This window comes from Glycine soja, chromosome 9 (assembly GCF_004193775.1).
Source record: "Glycine soja cultivar W05 chromosome 9, ASM419377v2, whole genome shotgun sequence".
Classification (NCBI taxonomy): domain Eukaryota; kingdom Viridiplantae; phylum Streptophyta; class Magnoliopsida; order Fabales; family Fabaceae; genus Glycine; species Glycine soja.
In genome coordinates, this window is record NC_041010.1 from 11,239,980 (window position 1) to 11,260,249 (window position 20,270).

General features: G+C 37.9%; 1 protein-coding gene across 1 annotated transcript; it reads left to right on the forward strand.

The window, feature by feature from the left end:
• The first annotated feature begins 596 nt into the window (after positions 1-596).
• Positions 597-6,204, forward strand: LOC114367937 (probable inositol transporter 2). Its single transcript, XM_028325204.1, has 6 exons — positions 597-729; positions 1,191-1,261; positions 3,251-3,586; positions 4,121-4,228; positions 4,314-4,913; positions 5,425-6,204. The coding sequence occupies exons 1-6, from the start codon at positions 597-599 to the stop codon at positions 5,896-5,898; spliced, it is 1,722 nt and encodes a 573-aa protein (XP_028181005.1). The 3' UTR covers positions 5,899-6,204.
• Positions 6,205-20,270: the final 14,066 nt, after the last annotated feature.

The following is a 20,270-nucleotide window of genomic DNA, read 5'->3' on the forward strand; positions in this document are numbered from 1 at the left end:
TTTGGGTAAGAGAAAGGAATTTATCTTTTCCATAACAAAATAAATAAGTAAAATAAAAAATAATTTTTTCTAGCCCTATTTTTTATGACTTAAATATATTTTTAATTCATATAATTTAATATTTTTTTGTTTTTTTGTTTTTGAAAAATTATTTTTTATTTTTAATATTTACTAATTATATTTTTTTTAGTCTTTAAAATATTTTAAATAATATTTTTCACGATTTAAAGTATTATCTAAAATATTTTAAGCACTAAAAATAAAACAAACATAATTTAGAAAAAAGAAAAAAAAATTTACAAGACAACAAAAATATTAAATTATAAAGATTAAAAATGTATGTAAACTTTTTTTTATATTTTAAGTCTATTATTAGTGTCCAAACTCGTCATTACAACGTTTTTCTGCCATTATAAATACACACCCCATTGGAGCCTCTTCTCTCCGTATCTCAAACTAAACAGCACAACACTTTTGCACAAGCAATTGCAACAAACCAACGTTGAATTGTGTCTCACTCTCTTTTTTCTTTTTTTCTTTCTCACAGTGTCTCTCTTCTTCTTCAATCAAGAGAAGAAAGAACACACCCTGAAACCATGGAAGGTGGTGTACCAGAAGCTGATATGTCTGCCTTCAGAGAATGTTTGTCTCTATCATGGAAGAATCCTTATGTTCTTCGCCTTGCTTTCTCTGCTGGAATTGGAGGCCTTCTCTTTGGTTATGACACTGGTAAGTAACAAAACATTTGTGTTTTAATTATCATAATTAATAGTCCATTTTAACACCATTTTCTTTTCTCTCTGATTATAACTCCCATATAAAACAACCCTTTTCTCTGTTTCTCACCCTCTCGTCCATAGCACCTACACCTCCATGCTTTTTCTCAATTCTAACATAAGAAATACTCATTTACTCATAAATCATAATGATACGTTTTTATTTTTTTTCTTCTGTATACAATGGTTACTGAGATTATAACCTATGATCCCGCGCATACTACAAAAATCCTCCACCATTAGGCCGATCTTTGTCAGATAAATCATGCTAATTTTAAATATTTAATAGATTATCATATTACAAAAGGGTACATGAGGTTTATTTTTATTTTATCATATAAAACAAGCACATACTATTGTTATTATTATTTTATTTGCAATTGGGTTGATAATTAGAGGGGTATAAATGTGCAGGAGTTATTTCTGGGGCTCTTTTGTATATCAGAGATGAATTCATAGAAGTTGATAGGAAGACTTGGCTACAGGTAATACCAAATCTCCTTTGAGATCATTCTCAATCAAGTCAAAGCTCTTGAGAATTGAAACAATACTTTAATGGACTTTAATGCCCTTACAAGCTCTCTGTTTACCCCAGCCTCCAACTTGCAGAAAAAAACAAACGCATTCTTATGTTTCAAACACTTTAGTTTAGACAGATAACCTCTGACCAATATTTTTTGTTTTATGAAAAGGTTTGGTTTTTGAAAGTCGCTTTTAATTTTATCTAATTTGAGTGCAGTTAGGCTGATTTCTTTAACAGGTAAAAAAAATTTCGTGAGTTTCTTTTTTTTTTTCATTCACGAAATTTAATTTGAGATTTTATCTGAAAAATTAAGATTTTGTCCACCAGAGTCAACAGAGAATATCGATCCACTATGTGGTTGAAAAGCTCCCTTTTTTTTCATAATTTACCGGGAGGTTCAAAACATTGACTTTGTTTCTCAGTGATATATTTTGTTTTAAAAAAATTATAATCTACTCGATGATAAATTTTAACTTAGCAGTTAATCACTTGGGGTTTCATAATATTAAGAATATTTTTGTTTTAATATATTTTTTTGAGGGAAAGATAATATTTTTTACTTCCATAATAAAAGATAATATTTTTAATGTGGGTTCACTAACGTTTCAATCGGTTCCGGCGGATAAAAAAATTACCTGATCCGGATTCACGGGATGAGATCCAGTTAATACATTGGATTAGTCTATGCATAATTAAATTTATTTTTATTATTTTTTAATATTACGTTTATTAATTTTTAATGCTTATTAAATAAATCCTGTTTTTTCATTCCCGCTGCTACGTTATTGAGCATACGCTTACGTCTCCCTAAGCGGTGAATTCAGTAAAGTGTTGTTTGTTTCAACGTTTATTTTTCAACTGCAATTTGTGAATTTGTTCCTTTCACGTTTGGAAGCTTTAGGAAAAGCACCAACCACAAAGCAAATAAATACAGGTCAGTGTTAACAATATCAAAAATAAAATAAATCCAATTGTATTTATTAAAATTAAATTAAAACACACTTTTTATTTCTATATGGACAAAAATACTTACAGTCATCCCTAATTATGTTAATTAAAAAAGTATTTTATTATTTAATATTATTAAACTTTTAATACTTATTTTAAAATCAATTTTTAAATTTTATATTAATAACTATTAAATAAAAAAATTCAGGTGATGTTTTTTTTTTTGTTAAAAAACTTCAGGTGATGTGTGGACATGAATAAATGTTGCATGTTTTTATATATTATAATTTATATATTATACGGTAGTCAAGAAAGAAAGAAAAAAGGATATCACCTGAAAAGTTGACAAGTGTATTGTGTCCCAATCATGTTTTTGCCATAAGAAATGTTCCCTTGGTCTCGTTGGGGTGTTGGCTAACAAAACAAAATTGAGCACCAGCTAGCTACTACTGCAACCATTGAAAATCCCCCAAATCCTATTATATTCTTAACCAGCGTAGTCAATCATCAAACAATTCATTAAAAGAACGGAGTAACTTGTGACACACTTCAATTCTTCTAATACAATTCCACAATTTAATAATATTATGGCATCAAATCAAATCTAGGTACTAAAGGTCAGATTCTTTTTAATTTTTTTAATTTTTCTTCGTCTTTATCTTTGACTTGATGACTTCAATTTCATGCTTATGATATATACAAAGTCTTTCAATGAGTTCAAATTGTGGGTGAATTCCAATTGGGATGCAACAAAATCTAGAATACTTTTTGTTTATTCAATGGTTCTTTGTTTTACTAGTTGGTGAAACAAATTTATGCTTGATCTGAGTTTTTTTTTTATTCCGTGAGAATTAACCACAATCAAAGGGATTTATAACAGTCACACAGCATGTTGAACTAATTGAGCTAGAACCCTTGGTTGCTAGATCTGAGTTTAAACTTTAAAGTATGTAACTAGGTATTCTAATGTTGTGTGAATTATGAACAATTGAAAAAATCTCAGGAAGCCATAGTGAGTACTGCAATAGCTGGAGCAATCCTAGGAGCTTCAGTTGGAGGATGGATCAACGATCGATTTGGAAGGAAGAAAGGAATTGTTATAGCAGATACCCTCTTTTTTATAGGGTCTGTCATCATGGCTGCTGCTTCAGGCCCAGCAATTCTCATCCTGGGTCGTGTATTTGTTGGCATTGGTGTTGGTATGGCTTCAATGGCATCACCCCTCTACATTTCAGAGGCATCACCAACAAGAGTAAGAGGAGCCCTTGTGAGCCTTAACAGTTTTCTCATCACTGGGGGACAGTTCCTTTCCTACCTCATCAACTTGGCCTTCACCAAGGTTGGAAACTTTGCTATCATTTCTCACTTTGTTGCAAATTTGAGATATATGATCCATGCTTGATCTATGTTGCTGTACATGAAATAGATTCTTCTCATGTAAAATTTTAACTAGCCCATGTTGAGATGTCATATCGAGACAAAATTTAGATATAGTTCTTTAAGTACCTTTAATGTTGTTTGCTAATCAAAATCAGAGTTTCAACTTGGTAATCCATGGACTAAAGTACCAAAACCAAAAAACATCTAAGAAAGTAAATTTAAATTCTGTCCTGTATCTCTCCTTATTGATGTTAAATAGGCCGCCTTACCTAGTTAATGTCTATCAGGAAAGAAATTGTCACAAAAAAATTGAAGATAACCTGTTATATACTTATATACAGGAGAGAATCCATTTCCATGTACATACAGAAAGTTGGTTTTAAAATTAAAATGTGATGGATGCTTGAACTTGTCTTGGTGTTCCTTTGCTCACCTAGTACATCTTGTTGTTTGGTGATGAGATAATTGAATTTGTGCTTAATTTTTCATTCAGGCACCAGGGACATGGAGGTGGATGTTAGGGGTAGCAGCAGTGCCAGCTTTGTTACAAATTGTACTAATGTTGACACTCCCAGAATCGCCTCGTTGGCTTTACCGCAAGGTTAGTTAGTTCATCATCATTAGTCAATTGTCATTTGCGTGTGAAATTGTATATCTTAACTGTTGTTCCACTTTTGTTCCCACAGGGTAAGGAAGAGGAAGCGAAATCGATTCTGAAAAAGATCTACCCGCCACACGAAGTTGAAGGTGAAATCCAGGCTTTGAAGGAATCAGTTGACATGGAAATTAAGGAAGCAGAATCATCAGAGAAGATCAACATAGTCAAACTCTTGAGAACTTCAGCTGTGAGAAGAGGTTTATATGCCGGCGTTGGACTCTTAATCTTCCAGCAGTTTGTGGGAATCAACACTGTGATGTATTATAGTCCTACCATTGTTCAGTTGGCAGGTTTTGCATCTAACAGAACAGCACTGCTTCTTTCACTCATCATATCTGGCCTCAATGCATTTGGTTCAATTCTGAGCATTTATTTCATTGACAAGACTGGGAGGAAAAAGCTTGCTCTAATCAGTTTGTGTGGTGTTGTGTTCTCCCTTGTTCTCCTAACCGCCGCATTTCGCGAAAGCGAAATCCACTCCCCAATGGTTAGTGCCATTCAATCCTCTCAATTCAACAACAACAACACCTGCCCTGATTACAAAACAGCTTTGAACTCTGCTGAATGGACTTGCATGACATGCCTAAAGGCTTCACCATCTTGTGGTTATTGTGCTGCTGATGACAAGGTAAATCAAATCTATTCTACCCTTTTGTCATTTTACCAACCACATGTTTCAATTTTGTTTTGCACACTACTATCAATTATTGGGAGGTAAGGGCTAGAAAACAAGTTGTATCAATTCCAATTGTGGACACCATTATACATACATCAAATTTTGCATGTCACGTGTATTCACAGTTTGACCTTAGTATTCAATTATTGGGAGGGGAGGAAAGGAAAACAAAGTTATTTCAATTCCAATTGTTGACACTACTATACATATAATTTCACATTTCATATTTGTTTATGAATTTAATGGTGATATGCTAACAATATAAAATAGTTTTACACTTTCATCCAATCATAGATCACCATCTACATGACTTCTACGATAGTTTTGTAAAAATCAACAAACTTATTACAAATTATAGATTATAAATGGATGACAATGTAAAATAGTTTTACACTTTTACATTGTCAATACATATCTTTTTCTCTCTTCATTTATTGACATTAATTTTCAATTAAATTTGCAGTTTTTACCTGGGGCATGTTTGATATCCAATGATGGCACAAAGAAGATGTGTGGTGATGATCATAGGGCATGGTACACTAGGGGGTGTCCTAGCAAATATGGTTGGGCTGCTCTAATAGGCCTTGCTCTTTACATCATATTCTTCTCACCTGGCATGGGAACTGTTCCATGGGTTGTGAACTCAGAGATCTATCCCTTGAGGTACAGAGGGGTTTGTGGAGGAATAGCATCCACAACTGTTTGGATTTCCAACCTCATTGTTTCTGAGTCCTTCTTGTCCCTCACAAAAGCTCTAGGGACAGCATGGACATTCATGATGTTTGGAATTGTGGCCATTGTGGCAATCTTCTTTGTCATTATTTTTGTGCCTGAGACCAAAGGGGTTCCTATGGAGGAAGTGGAGAAGATGCTAGAACAAAGATCTGTGCAGTTCAAGTTTTGGGAGAAGAGAGATTCTGGCTCTGAGAAGCATTGACTCAAAGAACAAAAAAAAAAGCAAAATTGTTTGAGTCATTTTTATTAGTTTTATAGCTTAAAATAGTGAAATTAAGTGGCTTGTGAAGTTATGGTTATTTGATGACAATGATTGTTCTCTCTGGGTAAGATTTGGTGATAGTTAGCATTTTAGCTCTAATGTGTATGTAGTTGTCTAGATGATTAGTTGGATTGATGAAAATCCTTATGAAATTCCTTAGAGGATTGGAATATGAGAATTGGTAATAAGCTCTTATTTGTGATATAATGAAGAAAAAAAGTGTATCAAGAATTTGATCTTCAAACATAGCCCTTTTCTGTTTGCCCTCTTTTTGTCCTTTACACTTACTAATGGTAACAACACATGAAAAAGTTTGAGAAAAAGTGTTTTCCTATATCCTTCTTTTATTCTGCCCCTTCTAAATTTTACACTACTTTATTTGGATCAAGGCCTTGTTTAGGATTTTATGTTACAAAAGTTGTGGCTTGATAATTTATGGCGTAAACAAAAACTGAAATGACGAGTAATTGCATTCAAATGGAAAAAAAAAACTGAACAATAATAAATCATGTTTAGAATTAGAAACCTAAGAAGCACGGGGACGCTTGCTAGGTGGCGTCCCCCGTTTCCAATACAGCACAGGGACGGGACGGGACGAGTATGGCATGGGGACGGCGTTGACTTACTGGATACGGCTGACCATGACGGAAACTATGGTGGCCTTTCATGGGGACGACATGGTGACGGCGGTGGCCTACATGCGCATCCCCACACTCCAATTTTTTTTTTTTAAAAAAGGAGAAACATAAAAAAGAGGAAAGAAGAATCGACAGAATCGAGACTTTCACTAGCGTGGACTAGTGGAACATGACGGACGAAGGTTGCACCAACAGAGGAGGCCGCGGGATGGCGGGAATGACGCGCGAGGAGGAGGATGAAGAGGAGGCAGAGGAGATTGATGGCTTGTGGAAGTGTTGTGAAACATTTTCAGAGGTTGTGTGAGGTTTCGTTCTCGAGGAGCACGACGAGGATATCGTAGAAATGGTTGTGGAGGTTGTTGCTCGGAGTGGCAGAGGAAGGAGTGGAGGCGCTGTGTCTGGAGTGGCGGAAAAAGAGGTTTTTTTTTACCAATATACACGCTCTCTCTCCTAAAAATTCCCACAATACACCTATTCCAATTTTTTTCCCCAATCTACACTAGTTTTGGCTATAGGTAGGAAGTCGGGTTTGGCCACCACGACTTCCGTGCTTGAGGTTTTTTTTATTTTAAATTTTAAAAAATATAAATATTATATTATATAAATATATTTTTAATTGGTTTTAAAATTACTTTTTTATTAAATTAATTTTTTTAAAATTTTTTTAAAGAGAAATCTACATATAAAGAAAAATGCAAAAAAAATTGGATAAAATTATAGTACAATTTTTTAGCTACGTTGTATATAATTTTGTAGTTAAATTTATGTGTCATTGATATTTTTCTTTGTTATGTTTGTTAATTAAAAAATAAGAAAAGTAGTTAGTAGTATCAAAACAAATTAAAAAACACAGTGAAAAATCCTTGAGTAGGAGAAGATGTTGAAATATGACAATTGCAACGTAAATATGACAAAAACTAATGATAATCTGAAATATGTTGTGCAAGATACATGTCTTCTTCTATTTTGGTTACTAGTTTGTTAAAAATAGTCAAAATTTCTATTGGGCAGAATCATTTCCAATAGTTGGTTGTACTAACACCTTTAGCACGTCTTCATCATTTTTCAATTCTGTTATTTCATATTCAATTAAATTTTCTGAATACTTAGCATGACCTGGTTGTCGAAAGAACAATCGTCTGACCAATTGTGATTCGTGAATTCCATAAGGGGAACCCCTATAGGTGCAACTTGCTTGATTAAATCCTTGAGTTTGTCCATGCTACATCCCGAAGAAATGCCAAATCTTATTGGATTTGTTCCATTTGGAAAAATGAAGGTTAATCTCAAGTTAGCAATGGTTTGGTTGCTTGTTTCTCCCAAAAATGACATAGTAATAAGATTGAATTTGGTTTATGAAGGTATGTTGTGTGAAATTGTGCGTTCGTATTAAGTGTGTTTTGTGTTATTTATAGTTGTATAAGCATTTTGCCACGTTGATGTGTATTGGAATCCAATGTTTCTTTTTCCCTGGTAACTGATGTAGCAGACGTTCATTATAATTTCAGAGTGAAAAAAGAGATTCTGAGTTATTCATTTCATGTCAGTTTTGCTAGTGAGACATTTAATTTTTTAGAGACTAGTGCAAATTGCAGAGTGTTGTCAATTTGGATTATGATTTTTCCCATGTAATTAATGTAGCAGACGTCCATGATAATTTTCAAAGTGAAAAAAGAGATTATGAGTTATCCATTTCATGTCAATTTTGCTGATGAGACATTTAATTTTTTAGTGACGTGTGCAAATTGTAGAGTGTTGTCAATTTGAAGCAGTAATTTTTCCCTTGTAATTAATGCAGTAGATGTCCATGATAATTTTTAGAGTGAAAAAAGAGATTATGAGTTGTCCATTTTATTTCAGTTTTGCTGGTGAGACATTTAATTTTTTGAAATAGTGTAGTGTAAATCGCAAAGTGTTGTGAATTTTGACAATTATGTTACCATGCCACCTACTGCAGTAGAAGTGGGTAAACTGAAAATTGCTAACTTAAATTTAAACAAAAAATTTATTTCATTACATAAAGTGATAACTGAACACGGACATAAGACACTACATGAAAACCTCAAAGCAAAAATAACTAAGACATGAATGATCCATAGATTACCAATCATGTTTGAATATTGTTTCGTGGGATGGAGACATGTTACTTCCTTCGGGCCCGGAAGAGGAGTCAGTATCACTATCATGGTTTTTGACCCAACAAGTCTCGTATTCATCTGATAAGTCCTCAAGATTGCAAGTTGAGTCATGTTGGTTGCTTGGTGGGTTATTATTGTCACAGATTATGGAAAATAACTCCACAAATAGTAGTGATGGGTTGTTGTAAATGAAATTCTGATACCAGGGGACAGATGTCGTACAGGATGTCACGACATCACGCTTCAGAACATGCAGATTATATGTGTCCGTATGAACAGATTAAACAAGTAAATAACACAAGAGAATTGTTTACCCAGTTCGGTGCTACCTCACCTACATCTGGGGGCTACCAAGCCAGGGAGGAAATCCACTCTCAATAGTGTTAGTTCAAGGTCTAACAGCCCCTGTTTACAACCTTCTCACCTAACCACTACCCGTGCGATCTCTACCTAAGAGCCACTCTTAGATATGAGAACCTCCGCTCACTCCCTCTCACTCACACTCCTGTGTTTACAATTAAGTCAAAGACACACCAGAGATCAACTCTGAACAAAAGAGATCAACTCTACACACTAGAGATCAACTCTAGACACAAGAGATCAACTCTACACACATAGGTCCAACACTTGATGTAAGGGTACCATCAAGGTGGCTCACAAAAGACTCAAGTCCCAAAAACTCACAAACTAACTCTTCAATCCCGGACTTGGTACAGAACTCGTGCAGCCTCCATGATTATATAGCAATTTGCGTTTCTGGGCTGCAACGGCTTGATGCTGGAGGAGATCTATCTTCTTCTGAAAAATCTGCAGTTAAAGAACTAAAAGATAACTTTTGATCTTTTAGTTTGAATCTTTAATCTTTAATCTTTAATCCCTGAACGAACTCTTCTACTTTGAAATTCGAACTTTAATGACCTTTTAATTCGTTCCTAAAGATAGATCTTCTAATCTCTTGCTAACTGCACAATAATCTGTTAAAGATATAACAGATTTATATGTCCAGTATTTTCGGGCCGGATGTCAGGACATCGTGTCCGACATCGTGGATCCTGCAGCTTCACTTCTGCACTTGACTTTTATCTTGCATTGTACAGCAACTCCAGTATTCTCGGGCAGGATGTCAGGACATTGTATCCGACATCGTGGATCCTGCAACTTCAATTCTTCATTTGACATTTTATCTTGCCTTGTGCATTGTGCAGCCCGATCTTATTCCTTGACATAACGTTGGACATCATGTGCAGCAACTCCAGCTTTCCTTCATTGTCTAAGTGCTTATGTTTTAACAAAATCTTAGCCAATCTTTTAAAGCTCAGTAGAGCTAAACACTAACAATCTCCCCCTTTGGCAAATTTTGTCTAAAACATACTTAGACACTTCCTGAGCAGGTACGAGCAGTTATGCAAGTGGGATCAGCAACTTCCATTATCAGAGTAATCAAGCACAGCGGAAATTCTTCAAGTTGCAAATCTACAAGTCTTCTCCAGGATGTCAAGACATCTCTCGTGACATCAGCTTTCTGCTACTGCTCCCCCTGTCTCCATGCTTACTGCAGCATCTTCTATCAGCTACTAGTTTTTTCCAGGATGTCGAGACATCTCATGTGACATCCGCTATCTGCTCCCCCTGTCTTCATGCTCTTACTGCAGCATCTTCTAGTAGCTTACAACATTCATCATCAGCAGCAGTCTCCCCCTCAAGATCATATTCATACAACTCCCCCTCAAAGTCATGAATCATGCATACATCGTATCCTACTGCCATACATCTACTATTGCATACATTCAACATAATCATGCATAATAGCAAGCATAATACTATTACTCCCCCTTTTTAGACATAAATTTGGCAAAAGTAGGATGCATGAAATTAATGTGCAAATATTACAGACCCATAGTAAACAATTGTTCAAAGGGACATGCCCCTTTAGCTAATAAAAGTGACAAGCAAACATAAGGGTCTGATGATCATGGGGTGGCTTCAGAATCATCATCTGATTCTGTCTCTTCTGCTGCATCTTCCTCTTCCTCAGCAGCTTCTTCTTCTTCTTCAGCTGCTTCTCCTTCTTCCTCAGCAGCTTCTTCTTCTACTTCAGCTGCTTCACCATCTTCCTCAGCTGCTTCACCATCAATGCCACTTTCTGAGAGCCTTTTGATCAGCCGTTCCAGCTCCATCTTCTTCTCTGTGTTGGCTTTGATGGTTGCTTCCAGCACCTTGCATGTGTCCTTGAGTTCTGCAATCAAGGCATCCTTGGACACAGCACCTGAAGCAGCAGCTTTCCCTGATGTCGAGACAATGTCTGGGACATGTGTCCCCTCAAACAGTTTATAGTGCAGGGATAGAGGAGATTCTCTCTTCATCACAGAGTCAGTGTAGTTTAACATATTGGGATGCTGACTCAACATAATGCCACATAATACAGTAGGGAAGGCAATGGGTAATTTGACAGCAAATGATTCTGAATGCTTAACAGTTTGATCAAAGATATAGTTTCCAAAATTAAATTTGGATTTGGTTCCAACAGCATACAGAAATTTACCCAAACCTGTGGCAACAGTGGAAGTATGATTGGTGGGTACCCAGTTTGCAGCACCAATCCTGTGTAGAATTGCATACTTCACACTTAGCTTCCCTGCTGAAAGCTTCCCTTTCTTCGGCCAGTGCTGGACTCGTTTTGCAGTGATTTCCTTGGCAATTTGATGCTCAGAAACATCAATATCTATTACTCCATCAGTGGGTCTGCCCAGATATTTGTTGATCACAGCAGGGGAGAATCTAATACACTTTCCTCTGACAAACACTCTTTGATAATCATCACTTTTTCTGTTTGATATGTCAGAGGGAATGTTGACAATGAATTCCCTGACTAAGCCTTCATAGCACTCTCCCAACTTGCTGACAGTCTTCAGCAGTCCAGCAGCCTTGATGAGATCCACGATCTCCTTGCAATCCATGGCAGCTCTTCCCAGTTCTCTTTCCAAGGCAAGTCTACGTTGATATACATATTTCCACTTTTCAACATTGCCAATGGAGTGGAAAGAGATGTTGTCCAATGGTGCATCAGGAACATTTCCAGGCACCTTTCTTCCAGATTTCTTGGCCCTCTTAGATGTCGAGACATCTAGTTCGACATCATCATCAGACTCGGATGAGGAAATTTCTTTCCTTTTCTTGGAGGGGATAGCAACCTTGCTTCTTCTGGATGTGGCAGGAGTGACTGGAGTGCTCTTCTTCTGGGCCATAGTCTTGATTCGTCCAGACCTCTTGATGGGAGTTTTTCCCTTTCGGCTTTGTAACCTTTCTGCAATGCCAGGTGCCAACCTGTTGGCAATGGGTTCTTCATCAGATTCGACTTCTTCTAAGTCAATGAGGTCACCTGGAGCAGGTTCTGGTGCCCTTGGTGCAGGGGTCTCCTCTGCGGCTTGATCATCTTCCTCTGTTGATCTCTCTTTGCTGGGGGAAGAGAGTACTTCATCATTTGGGCCGGAAGATGTTGGAACATCTTTCTCAACATCAGGCATAGAAACATTCGGGGTGGAAGATGTTGGAACATCTTCATCAGCTTCAGGCACAGAGGCTTCTTTCAAAATGCTACTCACCATACTGCGGATTTTCTTGTCCATCTCCGTGTCTACTTCCCTAGGACTTGTTGCAAGGCTAGGGTTTTCAGCAATCTTCACTCCCTGTTGTCTTCTGGGAACCAGTTTCTCAGGGACAGAAGCTTGACCAGGAATTACTTGTATGGGTTGGATGTTGAATTCTGGTTGTTCCTGGTGCGGAGATGATGGTACAGCGGGTGAACCAGAAGCGGAAGTTTCTTTTGGTGAGGTAGCCATGGAAAAGCAGAGCGTTTGGAATGATTTCGTAAATCTCAGAAGGCTATTGGGAAATGCTGGTATAAACACGAATGCCAAGCAGATATAAATTTGAATGAGGAATGTAGAGGGTCGTGTGAAGCAACGGTCGAATTTTCCTTGGTTCAGTAGTGAACGTGCTATTAATGTTAAGTGATTCGTTTGGGCACGTTCAGATTGCTGTAGTTGCTATAATTCCTCTAGCACACAAATGCCCAGCTTGCCCCTCAGTTTTTCAAACTGATTTGCATTCAAAGCCTTTGTGAGAATATCTGCTATTTGTTCCTCAGTGTCAACATGCTTCAGTGTGATCACTTTATCATCAACAAGATCTCTGATATAGTGATGTCTAATGTCAATGTGCTTGGTTCTGCTGTGTTGAACAGGATTCTTAGAAATATTAATAGCACTCATGTTGTCACAGTGCAATGTCATGACATCTTGTTTGACATTGTACTCCTTCAGCATTTGCTTCATCCAAACTAGCTGTGAACAGCTGCTTCCTGCTGCAATATACTCGGCTTCTGCAGTAGATAGGGACACACAGTTCTGCTTCTTGCTGAACCATGAAATAAGGTTGTTGCCCAGATAGAAGCATCCACCAGAAGTGCTTTTTCTGTCATCTGCACTTCCAGCCCAATCAGCATCACAATACCCAACCAGCATTGAATTTGAACAATGACAGTACATAATCCCATAGTCACTGGTGCCATTTACATATTTCAGAATTCTCTTTACTTGAGTCAAGTGACTTATCTTAGGATTGGCTTGATATCTTGCACAAACACCTACTGCATAGGTGATGTCGGGTCTGCTAGCTGTTAAATATAGTAAGCTCCCTATCATGCTTCTGTACAGACTTTGATCAACACTGGTGCCTGCTTCATCCTTTGACAGCTTCAAGTGAGTTGGTGCAGGTGTTCTTTTATGGCCGGCATTTTCCATCCCAAACTTCTTGACAATGTTCTTTGTATACTTGCTCTGTGAGAGGAATATGGAGTCTTCCATCTGCTTCACTTGAAGTCCCAGAAAATAAGTCAGCTCTCCAACAAGACTCATCTCAAATTCAGATTGCATCTGTTGGACAAAATGTCGAAGCATCTCATTCGACATCCCTCCAAACACAATGTCATCAACATATATCTGTGCAATCATCAAGTTTTCAGCATCTTGTTTGACAAAGAGAGTCTTGTCAATTCCTCCTTGCTGAGTAAGGAACTCTGTTAGCCTTTCATACCAAGCTCTTGGAGCTTGCTTCAATCCATAGAGAGCCTTCTTGAGCCTGTATACATGATCTGGATGAGTTGGATCTGCAAATCCCTTTGGCTGCTCCTCATAGACTTCTTCATGCATAGCATTGATCCAGAACTCATCAGTCAGTGCCTCTTTCACATTCTTGGGCTCAATTCTGGAGACAAAGCATGAGTTGGAGACAATTTCAATCTCCCTTGATCTTGTAGTGACTCCTCTGTTTGGATCCCCTATAATCAGCTCCTTGGGGTGCATCTTCTGGATTCTAATGGAGGGTCTCTTGTCAGGTTGGTTGATGTTTGATTCATCTGTAGCAAAATCAGAGTTTTCTGCATTTTCTCCACTTTTAGCTGCATCTGCTACATTGTCTCCCGATGTTCTGACATCTTCTTCGACATCCTTCTTTCTTGCTGGAGACAGATCATCAACAACCACATTGATGGATTCCATCACTGTTCTGGTTCTGGAATTGAATACTCTATATGCTCTGCTGTTTGTAGAGTATCCCAGGAATATTCCTGCATCACTCTTGGGATCCATCTTTCTCCTTTGCTCTCTATCTGCCAAAGTGTAACATGGACTTCCAAAGATGTGGAAGTGCTTGACAGTTGGCTTCCTCCCTTTCCAGATTTCATACAGAGTGGTTGGAGTCCCTCTTCTAAGTGTGACTCTGTTGTGGATGACATAGGCATACCTCTTTCCTCCAAGGCTTTCAACTTGCATAGGCCCCATCAAGTCCATGTGAAGTAGTTCCAGCACCCTGGAGGTGGTCTGATGTTGAAGCTTCTGGTGGGACATCTTGACTTGCTTTCCAATCTGACATTCATCACAAATTCTGCCTTCTTCTATTTTCAGATTGGGAATGCCTCTAACAGCACTTTTGTCAAGGATTTTCTTCATGCCTCTTAAGTGCAGATGTCCAAACCTTTGATGCCATATTCTGACTTCATCTTCTTTGGAGGATAGACATGTGGAGGAGTAGCTGGTTTCTTGGGGTGTCCATAGGTAACAATTGTCCTTTGATCTGCTGCCCTTCATTAGAACTTCACTCTTCTCATTTGTCACCAAGCATTCTGACTTTGTGAAGTTTACATTGAATCCTTCATCACACAGCTGACTGATGCTGATCAAGTTTGCAGTCAGTCCCTTCACCAGCAGTACTTTGTTCAGACTAGGAAGTCCATCATGAACTAGCTTTCCCATTCCAATGATCTTTCCTTTAGAGCCATCTCCAAATGTCACATAACTAGTGGAGCAGGGCTCAATGTTCAGCAGGAATTCTTTGACTCCTGTCATGTGTCGGGAACAGCCGCTATCTAGGTACCAATCTTCCTTAGCTGATGCTCTAAGTGAAGTATGAACAACAAGACTGACAGCCTTGTGTTTTGGAACCCACATCATCTTCTTTCTGCTGTTGCTGCTTTGAGTTCCATGATGTGGATGGCCATGTAGATGATAGCAAAAGGGCTTTATGTGACCATACTTGCCACAGTAGTGACACCTCCACTTCTTTCTTTTGCTCTTTTTCTGCTGCGTTCCATGATGTCGAGACCGATGTTGTGACATCGTGGCTCCAGTCCTGTTTTTGGCAGGAACAAATTCTGTCATGGTCGTTCTGCCAGCAGACTTAGGATTAAATCCAAGTCCTCTCTGGTTTCCAGCATTCTTTCCAAGCAGCAGCACCTCATCAAGCGTATCTGAGCCTTTATTCAGCATCTTTATTGATTTGGTCATGTTTTCCAATTTAGAGTTCAGAAAACCGACTTCTCCTTTAAGCTCAGAGATCTCCTCTTTATGTGCCTCCTTATCAGCCTCCAGATCTGCAATGACCTTCTTCAGTTGTGCTTCTTGCTGAAGAATCTTCTCACTTTTGATGCATAGTTCTCTATAGGATGTAGCAAGCTCATCAAAAGTGATTTCACTGTCTGTATCACTTGAATCTTCAGCAGATTCAAATCTCCCAGTGAGTGCATTCACATCTCTGTCAGAGTCACTTTCTTGTTCACTCTCTGTATCAGAATCACCTACAGAAAGTCCTTTCCTCTGCTTCTTGAGATGAGTGGGACATTCAGCTATGATGTGTCCATAGCCTTCACACCCATGACATTGAATTCCTTTGCTGTGACTGGGCTTTACATCTGATCTTTTCTGGTTTTTACTGCCTTTCCTGATGTCGAAAGGGATGTTCTGGACATGTGGCTTCTGCCTTCTGTCCATTCTGTTCTGCACTTTGTTGAACTGCTTTCCAAGGAGCACAACTGCATTAGTCAGACCTTCATCAGTATCCAGGTCATATTCACCTTCTTCTCCTTCATCATTGGACATGAAAGCCAGATTTTTACTCTTCTTTTCAGCCCTATCCGAGAGTCCTAGCTCAAAGGTTTGAAGAGAACCAATGAGTTCATCTACTCTCATGTTGCAAATGTCTTGGGCCTCCTCTATTGTAGTGACTTTCATGTCAAATCTCTTAGGCAAGGATCTGAGGATCTTTCTCACCAGCTTTTCATCTGTCATCTTCTCTCCCAAGGCAGTGCAAGCATTGGCAATTTCAAGAATGTTCATGTGGAAGTCATGAATACATTCTTCCTCCTTCATCTTCAGATTTTCGAATTTTGTAGCCAACAGTTGCAATCTGGACATCTTCACTTTGGAGGTTCCTTCATGAGTGATTTTCAGGATCTCCCATGCATCTTTGGCCACTGTGCAAGTGTTGATCAGTCTGAAGATATTCTTGTCAACTCCATTGAATAGAGCATTCAAAGCTTTGGAGTTTCCAAGTGCCAATTCGTCTTCTTCTTTAGTCCAGTCTTCTTCTGGCTTCAATTCTTCAGTGGGCTTTCCTTCTGTGTCCAGCATCTTGGGATGTTCCCAGCCTTTGATGACAGCTTTCCAGGTTCTGCTATCCAGTGATTTGAGGAAGGCCACCATTCTTGCTTTCCAATATTCATAGTTGCTTCCATCGAGAATTGGTGGTCTGTTCACTGGTCCGCCTTCTTTCTCCATGTTCATCAGAATTTATCTCCCTAGATCTCACTCTGTGATTTCGAGTGTTGGCTCTGATACCAATTGAAATTCTGATACCAGGGGACAGATGTCGTACAGGATGTCACGACATCACGCTTCAGAACATGCAGATTATATGTGTCCGTATGAACAGATTAAACAAGTAAATAACACAAGAGAATTGTTTACCCAGTTCGGTGCTACCTCACCTACATCTGGGGGCTACCAAGCCAGGGAGGAAATCCACTCTCAATAGTGTTAGTTCAAGGTCTAACAGCCCCTGTTTACAACCTTCTCACCTAACCACTACCCGTGCGATCTCTACCTAAGAGCCACTCTTAGATATGAGAACCTCCGCTCACTCCCTCTCACTCACACTCCTGTGTTTACAATTAAGTCAAAGACACACCAGAGATCAACTCTGAACAAAAGAGATCAACTCTACACACTAGAGATCAACTCTAGACACAAGAGATCAACTCTACACACATAGGTCCAACACTTGATGTAAGGGTACCATCAAGGTGGCTCACAAAAGACTCAAGTCCCAAAAACTCACAAACTAACTCTTCAATCCCGGACTTGGTACAGAACTCGTGCAGCCTCCATGATTATATAGCAATTTGCGTTTCTGGGCTGCAACGGCTTGATGCTGGAGGAGATCTATCTTCTTCTGAAAAATCTGCAGTTAAAGAACTAAAAGATAACTTTTGATCTTTTAGTTTGAATCTTTAATCTTTAATCTTTAATCCCTGAACGAACTCTTCTACTTTGAAATTCGAACTTTAATGACCTTTTAATTCGTTCCTAAAGATAGATCTTCTAATCTCTTGCTAACTGCACAATAATCTGTTAAAGATATAACAGATTTATATGTCCAGTATTTTCGGGCCGGATGTCAGGACATCGTGTCCGACATCGTGGATCCTGCAGCTTCACTTCTGCACTTGACTTTTATCTTGCATTGTACAGCAACTCCAGTATTCTCGGGCAGGATGTCAGGACATTGTATCCGACATCGTGGATCCTGCAACTTCAATTCTTCATTTGACATTTTATCTTGCCTTGTGCATTGTGTAGCCCGATCTTATTCCTTGACATAACGTTGGACATCATGTGCAGCAACTCCAGCTTTCCTTCATTGTCTAAGTGCTTATGTTTTAACAAAATCTTAGCCAATCTTTTAAAGCTCAGTAGAGCTAAACACTAACAGTAAAAAATATTGAACATTTGTCAAACATCAACATCATCTCACAGAATAAAAGATGTGTACATATAACGTTGTTCTGACTCAAATATAGGGCACCGAAAGTGGAGATGTTGGATATGTTGTTATGGTTCAATGTTTAGTTTTTGGTGAACAAGTTCAAGCAATTGTGTAAAGGTTATGGCCTTGTTGACCATGAAAGTTTGTGTTGTTACTAACAAAGGTGGTGCCCTCATTAGTGTTGCAGATTTGACCATTGTAGTAAATAGAAATATATGCAGTTGGGTGACACATTATGGTAGGGATTGAGATACAAATTTGAAAGTGTTATGAATGCCTTTAGCTGTAGTGGTATTTATAGAATTTGCTTATAGTTAGGTGAGTCACTAGTTAACTGTGCATTTAGATGAACGGGTAAATGAACACTTAAGCATATTTGCAAGGGTCCATAATGTTGTTGGCAAGGCATTTAATTTTTTAGAGACGTTTGCAAATTGCAGATTGTTGTCAATTTGGACTGTGATTTATCCCTGGTAAATGATGGAGCAGAAGTCCATTATAATTTTCAGAGTGAAAAAAGAAATTCTAAGTTGTCCATCTCATGTCAGTTTTACTGGTGCGACATTTATTTTTTTAGAGACGTATGCAAATTATAGAGTGTGTCACAAATATTTTTTTTTCGATTCTTTGATGTTCAAACTAATGTGTTGGACATAATTTTTAAAAAATGCAGAACATGGGCACTTAAACATAGTTACAAGGGTCCAAATCATAGTTTTTTCGATTTTGTACTTCTATTTTGAGGTGGTTTTCCATGGAACTAATGCACAATATATTTTTTTTGGATTCTTTGACGTTCAAATTATGGAAAAAGTGTGTCACGAATATCTTTAATGTGTTGGACATAATTTTAAAAAAATGCAGAACATTGGATCTTGAGCATAGTTGCAAGGGTCCAAATCATAGTTGATGAAACCGTTACAGGGGTACTTAAACATATTTGATCCCATTATCACAATATTTTATACTTCAATGACCAAGACGATGACCAATCCCACAGGGCGGTGGACGCCGATTACATCGCGAATTTCTTCTTTCATGTATGACTGGTTCTCCCACGTCATGATGATGTTGTTGTTCTATGTCAGTATATTCAATGTGGGTTGCTGCAGCTAAAGAACTTTGTCCTTGTTCTCCAAACGAATGTGGTGCATCGAACTGTTGTAAAGAAGTTAAATATGATGTCGTTGAATTTGGTGTATTCAAATCGACGCTAAATAAATTGGTCATCCATTCATGGCTGGTTGCATTGACTGACTCGCCAATCTGGCCAAAAATTTGATGAACAAGTGAAGGAGTACAATACATTGACTAAGGATGTGGAATTTCCAAACGTATTTGTTCAACACTTGTCCCTGCAACATTATGGGTAATTGTTGTGCGTGGATCATTTAGTTGTTGTGCAATAAACGAGAATAAAGTAATGTTTTTCCTATACCATTCCATGCACGTTGGTGTATGTGTCACTATTCCTTCAACCCATTGCCCAGTTAAAACATCATTGCGTTTGTTTTTTCAGATATTAATCCACTCTGCATGATATTCCATCCAGTCATTGTAATGATTGCCTTGCATGTCAATTTGATGAAGTCGATCAAGATTCATGGGATCAACAGTGATATCTTGTTGTAGTATGAATTGTAGCTTGACCCGGTTTGTTTGATGTCATTCAACAATCGAGAAACAAATAATTGTAGTACATGCAGACTGAATCTCCATGTCATTGTATGCATGTCTCGGTAGGTGTTCTTCAAATCCTCTATATGGGACCCAAGAAAACTGAAATATATGCTAACAATGCAACATTAGTAAATGTTAATATGTACATATTAATGGTGCAGTTCATGGTAGTATTATATCTCATGACTCTCCATATGATCTATAGGAGATCTATATCCGACCAAGTCACCATGAGGCGTGGCCCTATATTCTAATCTACCACCACTCCATCTGAAATGTAAAACATACAAAACCAGTATTCATTGTAATGTTATAATACACGTGATTGAAATTAAAAATTTAGATTTCGCTATATGTAAATAACCTTTTAGCCAGTGGATAAATTGTTTTGGGTCGTGGGACTATTGGTGCAATAAAAGGCATGCAGTACCAAGCCCATGATTGCAATAGTATGGCACAGCCTCCAATGATGCTCGAC

What these genes read in the sequence shown, in the direction of transcription:
- LOC114367937 (XM_028325204.1), top strand. Translation starts at nt 597, where the DNA reads ATGGAAGGTGGTGTACCAGAAGCTGATATGTCTGCCTTCAGAGAATGT. An exon ending in TCTCTTTGGTTATGACACTG is followed by an intron (nt 730 to 1,190) that starts GTAAGTAACAAA and finishes ATAAATGTGCAG; the next exon opens with GAGTTATTTCTGGGGCTCTT. An exon ending in CTCGTTGGCTTTACCGCAAG is followed by an intron (nt 4,229 to 4,313) that starts GTTAGTTAGTTC and finishes TTGTTCCCACAG; the next exon opens with GGTAAGGAAGAGGAAGCGAA.